The sequence below is a fragment of the Chrysochloris asiatica genome, unplaced genomic scaffold (genome assembly GCF_000296735.1).
Source record: "Chrysochloris asiatica unplaced genomic scaffold, ChrAsi1.0 scaffold00086, whole genome shotgun sequence".
NCBI classification, from domain to species: domain Eukaryota; kingdom Metazoa; phylum Chordata; class Mammalia; order Afrosoricida; family Chrysochloridae; genus Chrysochloris; species Chrysochloris asiatica.
In genome coordinates, this window is record NW_006408604.1 from 6,695,407 (window position 1) to 6,710,295 (window position 14,889).

The window sequence follows — 14,889 nt, forward strand, 5'->3', positions numbered from 1 at the left end:
GCTAGTGATGATGAAATTGAAGAATTCTATCAACTTCCTCAGTCTGAAATTGATCAAACCTGCAATCAAGATGTATTGGTTAACTACTGGTGAATTGGAATGCAAAGGTTGGAAACAAAGAAGAAGAAACAGTAGTAGAAAATATGACATTGCCGATAGAAACAATGTTGGAGATTGCATGATAGAATTTTGCAAGGCCAATGACTTCATTGCAAATATGTTCTTTTAAACAACATAAAAGACAACTATACACATGGACCTTACCAGATGGAATACACAGAAATCAAATTGACTTTTGATTCTTGAGCTTTCCACTAAATCAGTAGAAAGAGACAGCGGAAAAGCACCATATCATCAGCCAAAACAAAGGCCAGGGACAAGCTGTGGAACAGACCCTCAATTACTCATATGCAAATTCAGGCTGAAGCTAAAGAAAATTTAAACAATTTCACAAGAGCCAAAATATGACCTTGAACATATCCCACCTGAATTTAGAGATCTTCTGAAGAACAGATTTCATGTATTAGACACTAAAGACCAAAGACCAGAAGAGTTGTGGGACGACATCAAGAACATCATACAGTAAGAAAGCAAATGTTCATTAAGATAAGAAAAAAGGAAAAGACCAAAATGAATGTCATAAGAGACTCTGAGAATTGCTTTCCAGTATGGAGATGCTAAAGCAAATGGAAGAAATGAGGAGGTAAAGGAGATAAATATAAAAATCAAAGAGCCGCTCAAGAATCAAAAGTCAAATATTATAACAAAATGTGCAAAGGCCTAGAGTTAGAAAACCAAAAGGGAAGAACATGCTCAGCATTTCTCAAGCTAAGGGAACTAAAGAAAAAATTCAAGCCTCGATTTGAAATACTGAAGGATGAAATGGGCAAAATATTGAATGATGCAGAAAGCATTAAAAGAATATGAAAGGAATACACAGAGTAACTGTACCAAAAAGAAATGGTCGATGTTCAACCATTTCAAAAGGTAGCATATGATCAAGAGCTAGTGATACTGAAGGAAGAAGTCCAAGGTGCATTGGAGGAATTGGCAAAGAACAAGGCTCTGGGAATTGATGGAACACACACTGAAATCTTTCAACAAACGGATGAAGCACTGGAGGCACTCACGCATCAATGCCAAAAAATTTGGAAGACAACTACGTGGCCAACTGATTGGAAGAGATCTATATTTGTGCCCGTTCCAAAGAAAAGTGATTCAACAGAATGCAGATATCATCAAAAAATGTCATTGATATCTCATACAAGTAAAATTTTGCTAAAGATAATCTAAAATGGCTGCAAATGTGCACTGACAAAGAACTGACAGAGGTTCAAGCAGGATTCAGATGAAGACATGGAACAAGGGATACAGCTACTGATGTCAGTTGGATCTTGACCTAAAGCAGAGAATACTGAAAGTTTACCTGTGCTTTATTGACTATGCAAAGGCTTTCAATTGTGTGAATCATGACAAGCTATGGATAACTTTGCAGACAATGCGTATTTTGGAACACTTAATTGTGCTCATGAGGAACCTGTACATAGACTAAAAGACAGTTGTTCTAACAGAACCAGGAAGCACTGAATGGTTTTAAATTACCAAAGGTTGTAGTCTTTCACCATACTTATTCAGTCTGAATTATGAGCAAATAATGTGATAAGCTGTGGTAACTGAAGAAAAACGTGGCATCAGAATTGGAGGAAGACTCCTTAACAATCTGCGATATGCAGGTGATACAACCTTGCTTGCTGAAAGTGAAGAGGATTTAAAATACTTACTGAAGAAGATGAAAGACCACAGCCTTCAGTATGGGTTGCATCTTAATGTAAAGAAGACCAAAATCCTCACCACTGGACCAATAAACAACATTCATATAAATGGAGAAAACAATGAAGTTGTCAAAGACATCATTTTGCTCAAATCAACACTCATGGAAGCATCAGTCAAGAGATGAAATGACATACTACATTAGGCAAATCTGCTGTACAAGACCTCTTTTAAGTGTTCAAGAGCAAAAAGGTCAGTCTGAGGACTAAGGTGCACCTGACCAAAGCCATGGTATTTTCAATAACCTCATATGCATGTGAAAGTTAGACAATGAAGGAAGACCATAGAAAAATTGATGCATTTGAGTTAGGGTGCTGGAGGAGAATATTAAAAGTACCATGGACTGCCCAAAGTACAAACCAGTCTGTGTTGGAAGAAGTACAGCCAAAATGCTCTTTGGAAGCCAGGATGGCCAGACTTTCTCTCTCATACTTCGGCCATACTGTCAGGAGGGACCAATGCCTGGAGAAGGATATTATATTTGGTAAAGTGGAGGGTTGGAGAAAAAGAGAAAGACCTCCTCCGAGATGGACTGACACAGTGGCAGCAGCAATGGGCTTAAATGTAACAATGACTGTGAGGTAGATGCAGGACCGGCAGTGTTATGTTCTGTTGTGCATTGCGTTACTATTAGTTGTTACTGATTCGATGTCACCTAACAACAACTGAAAAAAATGAAGATTTCTTTGGAAGGAAATTAGTGCTGAATCAGTGACTCCTGACGTCATTAGCAGTCACTCAAGGATTTAAAAAAAAAAAAAATTTGTCTTTACCAAGAGTAGGCTTTTGGACATCCTCTTCACTTTCAGTAAACAAGGTTGGATTATCTGCAACTCGAGAGTTTTTAGGAGAAACTCTTCCCAAAATGAACAGCCAAGATTGTTTAGTAAGTAAGACCATTTCAAATGTGTTTGTTTAGTAATACCACATACAGATTAGCTTTATTTTGTTACTTTCCTCTCATTCTTTGAGTTAATTCCAATGACAGTTTTAAGGGGGAAAAGTCATTTATGTATTACCTGAATTTAAAAAATTGAATAATTTTAGCAATTATGCCAAAAAATAAGTTTTAAACATGGTTTTGAAGAATGATTCTACAATTAGTCACTGAGTTAAGACATTGGAAGTTCATGGTAAGCTGCATTTCTTCCAGTCACATGATGATAAATCTGTAAGGAAAATCAAGAGTTTCTAATTTTAATTCACATTTCATTATAGAGCCCCACTCTCATGCACTTCAAAAAAATCTCCTCCCAATCTACTTCAAGGAGAGGTTTGCTTGAAATAAGGCACAAGTTTGGGTTCTCATGAAGTTTTCATCCCTAGTTCTCCATTTACCCTCCACAGTCTGAAAAGTGATTTTTCTATTTCTTTCTTAAAAACACTTGTCAATTTATTCCAAGGAAAACAGTTTATTACTCACCTGCCTCTCAATATCTAAAAGCAGAGTGCTGGCACCTATTCGAAAGAGTTCTGGCTTCAGCCACTCATCTCCAAGTTCCTCCTTTATAAGAGAGAGCCAAGCAAGGGTGTCCTTGGCACTGCGGATGCCTCCTGCTGGTTTAAACCCTATCTGCAAAGGAAGGTAGAGAAAAGAGCAATGCTTGTTGTCATCAGATGGCTTTGAAAAATGGTACTGAATTTATACATGGAATCAATTCTCTCTCTCTCTTTTATTTTTAAAGAGAGTAGACTCTTCACATAATCCAGTAAAAGAGCTTAGATCACAACTCACACCTACTCCCACTGCAAAACAATTTTCCCACGATTAATGGGAAAAATGCCACTGTTCCTGAGGAGGCACTAATGAGAGTTAATAACCCTAATTAACATTTCACTTATTGGAAAGTCATAAATTTCAACCATCTAGACTATAACTGTGAACCTAAGACAAACAAGAGAGATGTCAATAAATAGGAAAACAAGCATCACAAAAGCCCATTCATTTCACATTTTTACAAGTAAGCCTGAACATTTCACCTTTCAGTCTCCATCTTGAGGTTCAAAAGACACAAGTGTATTTAAGCAAAAGAAGAGAGTCAGAGAGGCCCCTGCTACATTAAACAAACTGGCAGTGACCAACAAGGAAAGGTGACCCTTGTTTTAATCAACTTAACAGTATAGACTTTTTTTTTTTTTTTTAAGTTGTCAGTAAACAAAGTTCTATAAAACAGGCTGACCAGTTCCAAAAGAAAAGTAGAAATGGACAGTGGAGGGACTCTTCACACTTCAATAGTCTTTAAGAGTTGACCACAAAACAGCAATATTCAGACACTATCAGGTGTTTATAAATGTTATTTCAGGATCCATTTGGAAAAGATAAACATGTTCCATACACAGTAATGCTCTGCTTATCTGGATTGACGTGTCTCAGGAACTTGACCGTCTAATGGAGTAGGGTACATGTAGATGGGAGTAATCAAAACAACATCCCACAGTCCAAGTATGAAGCACACTTTTTACCGCTCAGAGCTACTGGCTTGATAGGTAGTACCAGAAGGAAATGACTGCTAACAGAATGAGAAAATAGAGTGACAATGAATGAAGACATTTTCCCATCAACAACTCAAGTGAGAAACCTGGTGATCCCAGGAAGTAATCTCAGGGTTTACCTGGACTCTACCTTTTCCCACACCACTCCACAGACACCACACCACACCATGGCTAATGAATACTTAAATTCTGTCATTCCTACCTCCTGAACTTCTATATCTTTCATATACACATGGTCCTCTCCAAGCTCATTTCTGCTGTTTTAGTTCAGACCCTCACCAATTCTTATAAGGAAAATCTAACTGGGGTTCCTGGTTCAATCACACGTCACACAGCTCATCAGTAGCAGTGCAGGGATTCTAACCACATGTCTATTACTATAGAACCTAAGCTATCACTATGTTGTAATGGGGAGAAACGGGTGAGGGCAGAACAAGTGGATGAGGTTTTTTGCTGAGAAGTAATCCTTCCAAAAATCAATTTGCTGATATTAGCATCCATGTTAATCATAGGAACATTTCTGTCAATTAGGCAGTGCTGGATATAGATTTTGCTATATAGCTCAGTTAGTGTCAGCAAGTCTGTTGGGCAATGCTTCTAAAGACAGGTTCTAGCAGAAGTTTATCTTTTCTATTTTTTTCTTTTTAAAGGGAAAGAATATAAAAAACAAATCTGCAATGAAAGCTCTGCTTTTCAGAAGTGACGCTAATCAAGGTTTGGAAGGAAGCCCATCACATTTTAAAACACCCTTTTAGTCAAGGAGGTAGAAATTTTACAATCTAAGGGCTACCCAGGCACCTTGACAACAAGCCCAAAAGGCTACACTTGATTTGTGGAAACATACATAAATCTTCATTGTGTGAAAAACATGAGTTAAATGAACATGCTTTGAAGCGTACCTATCCTCCTCTTAGTAAAACTAAGAGTCACTATGTTTATTAGCTGAGGAGAGAGTCAACAAAATTCAAGACACAGTATCGAAAGACAGGAAAGTGTCTCTCCTCTGTACTCTGGTCTAGAACACTCTTTGTATATACCTCTGTCGAGCACTTAAATTTTTTATTGAGATTCTTTGATTATTGGTCAAGGGTACTCATTAGTTCATTTTTTATCCCTAACATTTAACACAGAATGGTGGCACAGTAGTGAAGTGCTCTGCTGCTAAACAAAATTTTGGTTTGAACTCACCCAGAAACTTCTGACAATCTGCTCCCAGAAAGACTGTTGTTATTGTCATCGAGTTGGTTCTGACTCATATCAACCCTGTATAGGGTTTCCAAGGAACAACTAGTGGGTTTGAACTGCCAACCTTTGAGTGAGCAGTCCAGTGTTTATGCTACAGCGCCACACCAGGACTCTACTGTAAAGATTACAGCCTCAGGTTGCTATGAGTCAAAAATCAATTCAATGATCACAACAATTGCATTTAACACAGAACCTGGTACATGGCAACTACTTAATGCTAGTTGAGAGCAAAACAGGATTTGGTCCTCAAAGACTGCACATCAGTATCATCTGTGGAACTTACAACCTATCAGATGCCTGAATACTATCCCCAACTCACCCACCTCCAACTCCACCCCCATCCAGAACTACCAGTGGATGGGGCCCAGGTATCTATATATATATAAAGTTTCACATCTAATTTTTTAATTTTAACAACCACTGGTCTAATGAGTGGTTGTTGTTGTTAACTGCCATTAAGTTGGTTCTGACTCATTAACCCTGTATTGGGTTTCCAAAGAATAGCTGGTGGGTTTAAACTGCCAATCTTATGGTTCACAGTCCAGTACTGACCCTACAGTGCCACACCAGGAATCCTTAATGAGTGGTGGTAGCCTAAATAGGGGGCAAAGGCAGATTTGTCTTTTTGTATAGCTCTTCTTTAAAAAATTAGACCTTTTATTTGAAGCATTACAGAAAGGCCACTAGAGTAGAGGTAACTTGAGTTGGGCCAGCTTTATATGTTAGTCACAAGAGATATTTATCCTATTTGTATTTTTTTAAGATGTAAAATTAGTTTGAAGGAGAAAATCTGAGTTCATTTTCTCTCAAAATCAGTGCATTCTAAACATGTCCCCTATTCCAAAATATACTGAAGCTATCTATATTGTTATTGTTAGGTGCCATCGAGTCAGTACTGACTCATAGTGACCCTATGCAGAACAGAACGAAACACTGCCCGGTCCTGGGCCAGCCTCACAATTGTTGCCATGCTTGAGCCCATTGATGCTGCCACTCTGCCAATTCATCTTGCTGGGGGAGCTGACTATAGTCATAAGTAAAGTCATCATATCCAGTTATTAAAGGATAAAAGGTCTGTTCTGGGTTTCCATTTGGCAAAAGTCAAGAGATTGGTGTAAAAAGTGTCTTCTGAGGAAAATAAAGTCTCATTTAAAACAAACAACAAAAATATATTACCTCTTTCTCCAGTGATATAAGAAAAGTCCTTCCAGATAATTTGCAACTAAATAAGCAACTTGAAGTAAAACAGAAAATCCAAACACATTTAAAAAAACCCAAAACACCTCATACACATTTTTCTCCCTTTTAACTTCATGTTACAAAAAAAAGTATTATTTTTCGAAAAGCTGACAAAAGCTAGCATATACCCTCCTCAGCTTAACAGTCTTCCAAAGAGCACATCCAACTGCCATAAAACGCAAAAATGGATATTTAATTCAAGAGCTATATAACGTCTACCTACCTTTTCCCTGCTGTTTCACAGCATTTCATTATTTTGTTTAATAAGTTCATCTCCTCGAGAATTTTCTCTTCACCTCATATTATTAAAAGTAATAAGTTTTTCTGGACCGGGGGTTTCCCAACAGAAAAACCAATTTATGTGTGTCCTTCAATAATGACAGGAAAAGATTATTTCCCATTATATTGCATACTTTTCATATCACCACCACAGCTTATCATTCAATAAATGTTACTCTGCAATTCTTTCCATTCCTCAAGGAAGTTTAATTTCTACATTAACCTGTTTTCACTGGCCAACGCCTTACCAGAAAGCCTCTGTGTTGCAGCAGAATTAGTTCGTTAAAGAACCCATTTAGGAATCTCTTGTCGGTGATAAAATTGTCTTCGGTTAATAAAAGGACTAAAATAAGTTTACATCTTGATCACACAGACTTACTCCAAACTCACACTCACTTTCTGTTAATCGCACATATTCCTCCATGAATGTGTTCTTTTGTAATGAAAGATAAATTAAACATTTATCTTAATAAAGGTGACTCATTCACACTTTCTGCATATAAAGACAGTTATCATGGCTGCAACTAGTATTATAAATAACATTATCTTTACTCTCAAGAAAGATTTGCTGGCAATAATATACCTTGTTTCCAGTTTTCCAGAAGAAATCTCTAATGGCCCGTAGCATTACAATAGCTACTGGGAAGGTGGCATTTACTGTTTCCTTTCCAGTAGAGGTCTTAATAAAATCTGATCCTAAAACAAAGGAAGAAAAACTCCATGTTAATTAAAAACTTACTTTTTACACTTCTGAGTCAGTGGAAGAAATGAGTTGTTTAAATGTTTTTCAGGGTAATACACTTCATTTTTCAATAATTACGTGAAAAAAATAAAAATAAACGTTTCTTTTTACCATGCTTAGGTGATAGAGGATTCTGTTAAAGAATTATGAAAATTTTGGGGAGATAGTTCATGATGATAGTTGGACAACAAGATCAACACATTTAAGGTCATTTAACTAGCTGTAAATATTAGCAATATCGAAATGGTAAATGTTTGGCTACCCAAATATCTGCAATTAAAAAACAAACACAAAATAACCCTCATTCAAACCCAAGTACGGCTTTGGGCTATTGCTTGTTTCTGTTTTTCAAAAATGGAAAATTTTTTTTTTTTCTGATTATAAAGAAATACAGACTCATAAAGTAATTCCATCCCTGTGCCACCTCCGCCCCTTCCCAGCCCCACTGCCATCATATGATGAATTAAATTAGGCAACAAGACTTCTGGAACTCTTGCCTCTATGCTTGTATTAAAAAAAATTTAAATATATATATATCATTGCCATTAAGTTGATTCAGACTTATAGAGACCCTATAAGACACAGCAGAACTGCCTTCAGGGTGTCCCACATCTTTTCTCTGTTGGAGTGACTGGTGGGATTGAACTGACAGCCTTTCGGTCATCAACCAAATGCTTAACTGTTGTATCACCAAAGGTGGAATTGAAACCAAAACAATCTAACTGAACCAAAATGCTAGAACATCTCCAAGAAACTTATCTAGGGTCACACAGTCAGATGGCCAAGTAGAGAATCCACCTTTCATGTGGTCACCAGTCCCCAAATACTGTAAAGTGCGGACCATGAATGAGCCGTATGGCCATTGTTGTTGTTGTTAAGTGCCATCGAGTCAGTTCTGACCCATAGCGTCCCTATATAGGGTTTCCAAGGAGTGACTGGTAAGCTTGAACCGCCAACCTTGCAGTTCAAACTGCTTTGCAGTCTGGCACAGTAACCCACAGTGCCATACCAGGACTCCAGTATGGGCGTTACCGGGGAGCTTGTTAGAAATGCTGTCTCTTTGGCCTTACACTCAGCTAACTGAACCAGAATGCACATGCACAAGATTTCTAAGTGATTCATATGTAAATGCGTAAAGCCTTAGATCACTGAATCTGTGACTAGTCTTTGAGAGTCTCCCAAAGACAGTGAAAGAAATGGATGATAGAAGTGGAAGCAGGAAGACGCCTAAACTTTTCCCTCTAGCTTCAGTTGGAAGGGTTATTTCCAAAACTATTCTGTGTATAAAAAGGATCAAAGCAGCAAACAAACCTTTACTAATCACACTATCTGTAAGGTACTGATGTGGCACTGTACAATAAGCACTTGACCTCATGGTTGGTTTGAACTGCAAAATCAGTGGTTTAAACTCACCAGCCAATCCTTGGAAACCCTATGCAGGGTTGCTATGAGTTGGAACCAATTCAATACACAACAACAACAACATGAAAAATACCTTAAAGTTAAAAAAATTCAAAGTCCTTGCCCTCAACAGTATATACTTCAGGACAGGTGCAGATAAATCATGTAGCCAGGGTGATTGTTTGATGACCCAGAAGCAAGAGGCCTCTGACACTTACCTTACAAATTCCATCTCTTTACCTTCCTCATTTGTAAAATAGGTCTGAAATTTCTTACAAAAAGTATCCGAAGAGAATCTATGTGAAAACACTTTCAAAACTGCCAAAAGCTATATGAATATAAATGGGCCAAGGACCCAGGTATGGTTGCAATCTGTATAAAGCGTTGTAATCTGTATAAACACCATAGAAACTCACTCACTAGATGCTTTTTCTTTGGGTCTGTAGACCCACTGGAAGAAATGGAGACATGCTCAACGTTAGTATGTACCAGGCTCTTTTCTAAATACTGGAAACATATCAATAAATTTAAAAGGGCAAAGTATCTATACTTATAAATAGATTTTTAGAGGGAAAAAATAAGAAACAAATAAATATATATATAATTCCTGGTGTAGTTAAAGACTATGAAGAAAAATAATGTAACAAAATGAAATATAGAGTGACGGGATTGAGGGGGGGTGGCTAGATTTAAATATTGTCATTACAGAAAACCATTTATGATGCGTGAAATTCAAACACATGAATAAAGTCTGTAGAAAGAGCAATCCAAGCCCAGGGCATAGCAGTGCAAAGGCCCTGAAGTAGGCAAGCTCTAAATGAATGAATTAATCAATCAGTCTATAAAACTGATGTATGATCCTTACAACATAGAGACAAGGCTCTCAACAAAGAGAGATTAAAGTTTCTACATGGACAAGAGATGTCAAGGTAATATTTCAAAGAATTCACAATGAGACAACAAAGTGTTTTCCTAATATGTGACGTCTTCTGATTCACTAAGGTTTTGGGGTGTAACGTTATATATTATCAAAATTCTTTTACATATCTCAGAAGAGCAGGGTATTAGGACAGGCAGTCAAGATTACATTTTGAGGTCTGGAACAACAAAAAAAGTACATCAAACCATCTAAAGCTTACCAAAATAATCATACTCTTGAAAGAATTTGGAGGCGAGATAAGGTTTTAGAGGCTAGGTAAAGGTAAAGTCTCTCTTCCTAATGTATTTGGGAAGAACAGGGCAGACTCTACCTACCACGGTACCAAAAGCATACCAAGGATGTCCCACACATTATTTATTTGTTCCCCTTGGAAGGAAGATATCAATCTTTCTTAGTAAGTGCTATCGAGTCAGTTCTGATTCATAGCAATCCTATACAGGATTTCTGAGGCTTTAAATCTTTGAAGAAGCAGAGAGTCTCATCTTTGTTCCCACAGAGTGGCTGGTGGGCTTGAGCCATTGATCTTACGGTTCTCAGTCTAGAGATTATCTTATGCACTTGTACTCTCAAAGCATTATACACACTAGAAGCTCAATAAATATTTGCTGACTGGATGAATGAATGAATCAGAGAAACTGGATTATATGAAGAAGAACATGGCATCATTAACCTATATTATGTAGATGACACAACCTTGCTTACTGGAAGCAAAGGGTACATAAAATAATTGCGAAGATCAAAGAGCACAGCCTTCAATGTGGACTGTACCTCAATACAATGAAAACAAACATTTTCACAACTGAATAAAAAATATGATAAATGGAGAAAAGACTGAAGTTGCCAAAGGATTCATTTTGCTTGGATCCAAAATCAACACTCATGGAAGCAGCCGTCAAGAAATCAAAGGGCATATTGCAGTGGGCAAATCTGCTATAAAAGACCTCTTTAAAGTGCTCAAGAGCACTTTAAAAGATGTCAAGTTGAGGACTAATGTTTGCCTAACTCAAACCAGAGTATTTGCAATCACCTCCTGTGCATGTGAAAGTTGGGCAATGAATACGGAAAACCATAGAAGAATTGATGTATTTGAATTATGGTGTAAGTATAGAACACTGAAAGTATCAAGGACTGCCCCCTATATAGGGTTTCCAAGGGTGTAAATCTTTACGGGAGTAGAAAGCCTCATCTTTCTCCCGCGGAGCGGCTGGTAGTTTCGAACTGCTGACCTTAAAGGTCCGCAGCCCGATTCGTAACCACTACGCTACCAGAGCTCCTTAAATACCAGCAGGGTCACCCATGGTGAACAGGTTTCAGATGGGCATCTAGACTAAAACAGACTAGGAAGAAGGAAAGACAGACTACTGGTGAATATTTAGTCACTGAAAACCTTATGTTATGAATAGCAGTGGAATGCTGTCAGCACCATAATACTTAATATTGAGACATGATGAAGAGCACCAGAATGTTGTCCGCTATAGTGCTAGAAAATGAGCCACTCAAGTTTGGAAGACACTCAAAATACAACGGGGGAAGAGCTGCCTCTTCAAACTAGAGTTGACCATAATGATACAAATGGAGTAAAGCGTTTGGGACCTTCATTTGCTAATGGGATACAACTCAAAATGAGGGGAAATAGCTGTAAACATCCATTAATAATTGGACATCATGCATGGTAAAGTGGAGGATTGACAGAAAAGATGGACTAGCACAGTGGCAGCAGTAATGGGCTCCCGCATAACAATGATTGTAAAGTTAACACAGAACTAAGCAATGTTTCATTCTGTTGTGCATAGGGTCACTGTGGGTTGGTACTGACTCGATGGCACCTAACAACAAAACAACCATGGACTGCCAGAAGAACCCACAAATCTGTTCTGGAGGAAGTACAGCCAGAATGCTACTTAGAAGAGGATGGCAAGACTTCGCCACTCATACTTTGGATATGTTGTCTACAGGGACCAGTCCCTGGAGAAGGACATCATACTTGGTAAAGTGGAGGATCAATGAAAAAGAGGAAGACCCCCACTAAGATGGATTGACACAATGACAGAAACAGTGGGCTCAAACATTACAATTGTGAGGATGGCCTAGGACTGGGCAGTTTCCTTCTATTGTGCACAGGGTTACTATGGATCGTAACTGACTGGATGGCACCTCACAATTATTTACTTTTAAATAAATCTTGCATTTTAGAACAGATTTAGATTTACAGAAAAATTGCAAAATAGTACAGAAAGCTCCCATATAGTCTGCATCCAGTTTCCCCTATTGGTGGCACACTTACATTAGTACAGTACATTTGTTTTTTTAATTGTTGCTGTGAAGTGCCATAGAGTTGGTGGCAAACCATAGTGTCGACCCTGTATAGGATTTCTGAAGAGCAGCTGGTGGATTTGAACTGCTAGCCTTCCAGTTCAAATTGTATTATCCTGCAGTGAACTAATATTAACATATTATCACTAACAATTTGTGGTTGTTGTTAAGTGCTGTCGAGTCGATTCCTACTCATAACAACCCTGTATAGGGTTTCCAAGGAGCAGACAGCAGTCTGCACTTTATTCACATTGCCATAGTTTCACCTAACGTTGACAATATAGCTTGCCTCTGCTTTCTCTTCTGTGTGTGTCTAATCTCTTTCTGCCTCTCTCTTATAAGGACACTTGTGAGAGCATTTAGGCCCTTCCAGATAATCAGAATAATATCATCATTTCAAGTTCCTCCAATGGTATGATCATATGTTTTTTCCTTAGCTTGCTGATGTGGTGGGTTAAATTTTGTTGAATCAGCTTGCATGCTTGAAATACATCTCACATGGTCACAATGTATAATTCTTTTATATATTGTTGGGTTCAATTTGCTAATATTTTGTTGAAGATTCTTGCACCTGTGTTCATGAAACTTAAGTGTTTTCTTTTCCTGTAATAGCTGTATCTGTTTTAGGTATTAGGTTAATGCGGCCTCTTAAAATGCTGTTACCGCCTATTCTGTTTACAGGAAGGGATTATGGAGAATTTGTACCATTTCATCCTTAAATGTGTGAAACAATCTAGGTGTGGTCCATTTTTTAAAGAAAGTTGTAATGATTGATTCAATTTATTTAATGGACACAGGCCTATTCATATTATTTCTATTTAGCAAATGTCTCCATATGTGAGTTTGGGTAGTTTGTATCTCTCAAGGAACTAATAATCCATTACATATAAGTTATCAGAACTATGGGCATACAGTGGATCATAACCATTGCCATCTAGTCTATTCCGAGTCATGGCAGCCCCTCTATTATAAAGGAGAACTAGTCCATAGCGTTTTCTTGGCTGTAATATTTACAGAAACAGGTTTCCAGGCATATCTTCCATGGTGCTGCTAGGTGGGTTCTGATACCAAAACTTTAAGCTTGGTGTTTGAGTGTAAACCATTTGTACCCCCCAGGGAGGGACCTTATATTTGTTCATGGTATTTCTTTACAATCCTTTTAAAGTCCATGATGTTGTTGTTGTTGTTGCTGTGTACCACTGAGTTGGTTTGACTCAATAGCAGCCCTGTACAGTGTTTCCAAGAGCAGTTGGTGAGTTAAACTAAGGACCTTGCAGGGACCAGGAGAGCATTTATACTACAGTGCTACACCAAGGCTCTGCAAGTCCATGGGAAGAGAAACTGTTTCCACTCTTTCATTTCTGTTGTTGGTAATTTGTGTCTTCTCTCTTTTATTCTTGGTTAGCATGGCTACAGGTTTATGAATTTTATTATTTTTTCCCAAGAACCAGTTGTTTTTGGTTTTATTATGTCTAATATTTTCCTATTTTCAATTTTATTGATTTCTACTCCATTTTTTATTGTTTCATTTCTTCTATTTGCTTTATAATTAAATTGCTCATCTTTCTCTATTTTCTCCAAATGGAAGCTAAGATGATTGATTTTAGATCTTTACTCTTCTAATATAGGAATCTAACAGTATACATTTTCCTCTAAGAAATGCTTTCCCTGCATCCCACAAATTTTGATAAATGGCATTCTAATTTTCATTTAGATTAAAACATTGTTTAACTTTCTCTTGAGACATCTTCTTAGGTACATGGGTTAATTAGGAGAATTGCTTAGTCTCCAAATAGGTGAGAGTTTTCCAGTGATATAAATATATATTTTTTAATTTCTACTTTTAATTCCATTTTGGTCTAGAAACCTATTTTGCATGTTTGCTATAGTTTTAAAATTTGCTACAGTATATTTTATGATCCAGAATATGTTGAAGTTTCCAGTTATAAAAGTAGGCTTGTCTATTTCTCCTTGAAGTTCTCTTCGTTTTTTAGGGCTTAGTTATTTTATTGTTCTGTTTTCACATATTCTGTTGAAAAACTGAACTCTTTATCCTAATGCACAAAGTATGCTGTGTCTGAAACCAACATAATGACTCCACCTTTCTTTTGATTACTGTTATTCTGGTACATATTTCTCTGTCCCATTTCTTTTTCACTATCTCAGTCATTATATTTAAAGTAGGTTTCTTTAAAGACAACCATATTTTTTAAATCTACTTTCAGTCTCTTCCAATTTGACCATTATCAATTAAAATTTCTGATTTAGTTTAACATCTACGTTGTTAAGAACTTTTCTACTCATTGTATACTTTCCATGTTAATGTTTATACCTATTTTTCTGCTATCTCTAGTTTTTGAATATTTTATGATTTCATTTTTACTCCTCTTAGCCATATTCAGTATAT

The 14,889-nt window shown here is 37.2% G+C and overlaps 1 protein-coding gene across 1 annotated transcript in view; it reads right to left on the minus strand.

Annotated features, from left to right (window-relative positions):
* Positions 1 to 2,942: 2,942 nt before the first annotated feature.
* Positions 2,943 to 14,889, minus strand: part of DERA (deoxyribose-phosphate aldolase (putative)) — a 118,655-nt gene continuing 106,708 nt past the window's right edge. Inside the window, exons 7-9 of the mRNA XM_006866065.1 lie at positions 7,670 to 7,782; positions 3,254 to 3,403; positions 2,943 to 2,999 (exon numbers count right to left, since the gene is read on the minus strand). Of these exons, the coding sequence (XP_006866127.1) occupies positions 2,943 to 2,999; positions 3,254 to 3,403; positions 7,670 to 7,782 (320 nt within the window). The remainder of the gene's footprint in view (positions 3,000 to 3,253; positions 3,404 to 7,669; positions 7,783 to 14,889) is intronic.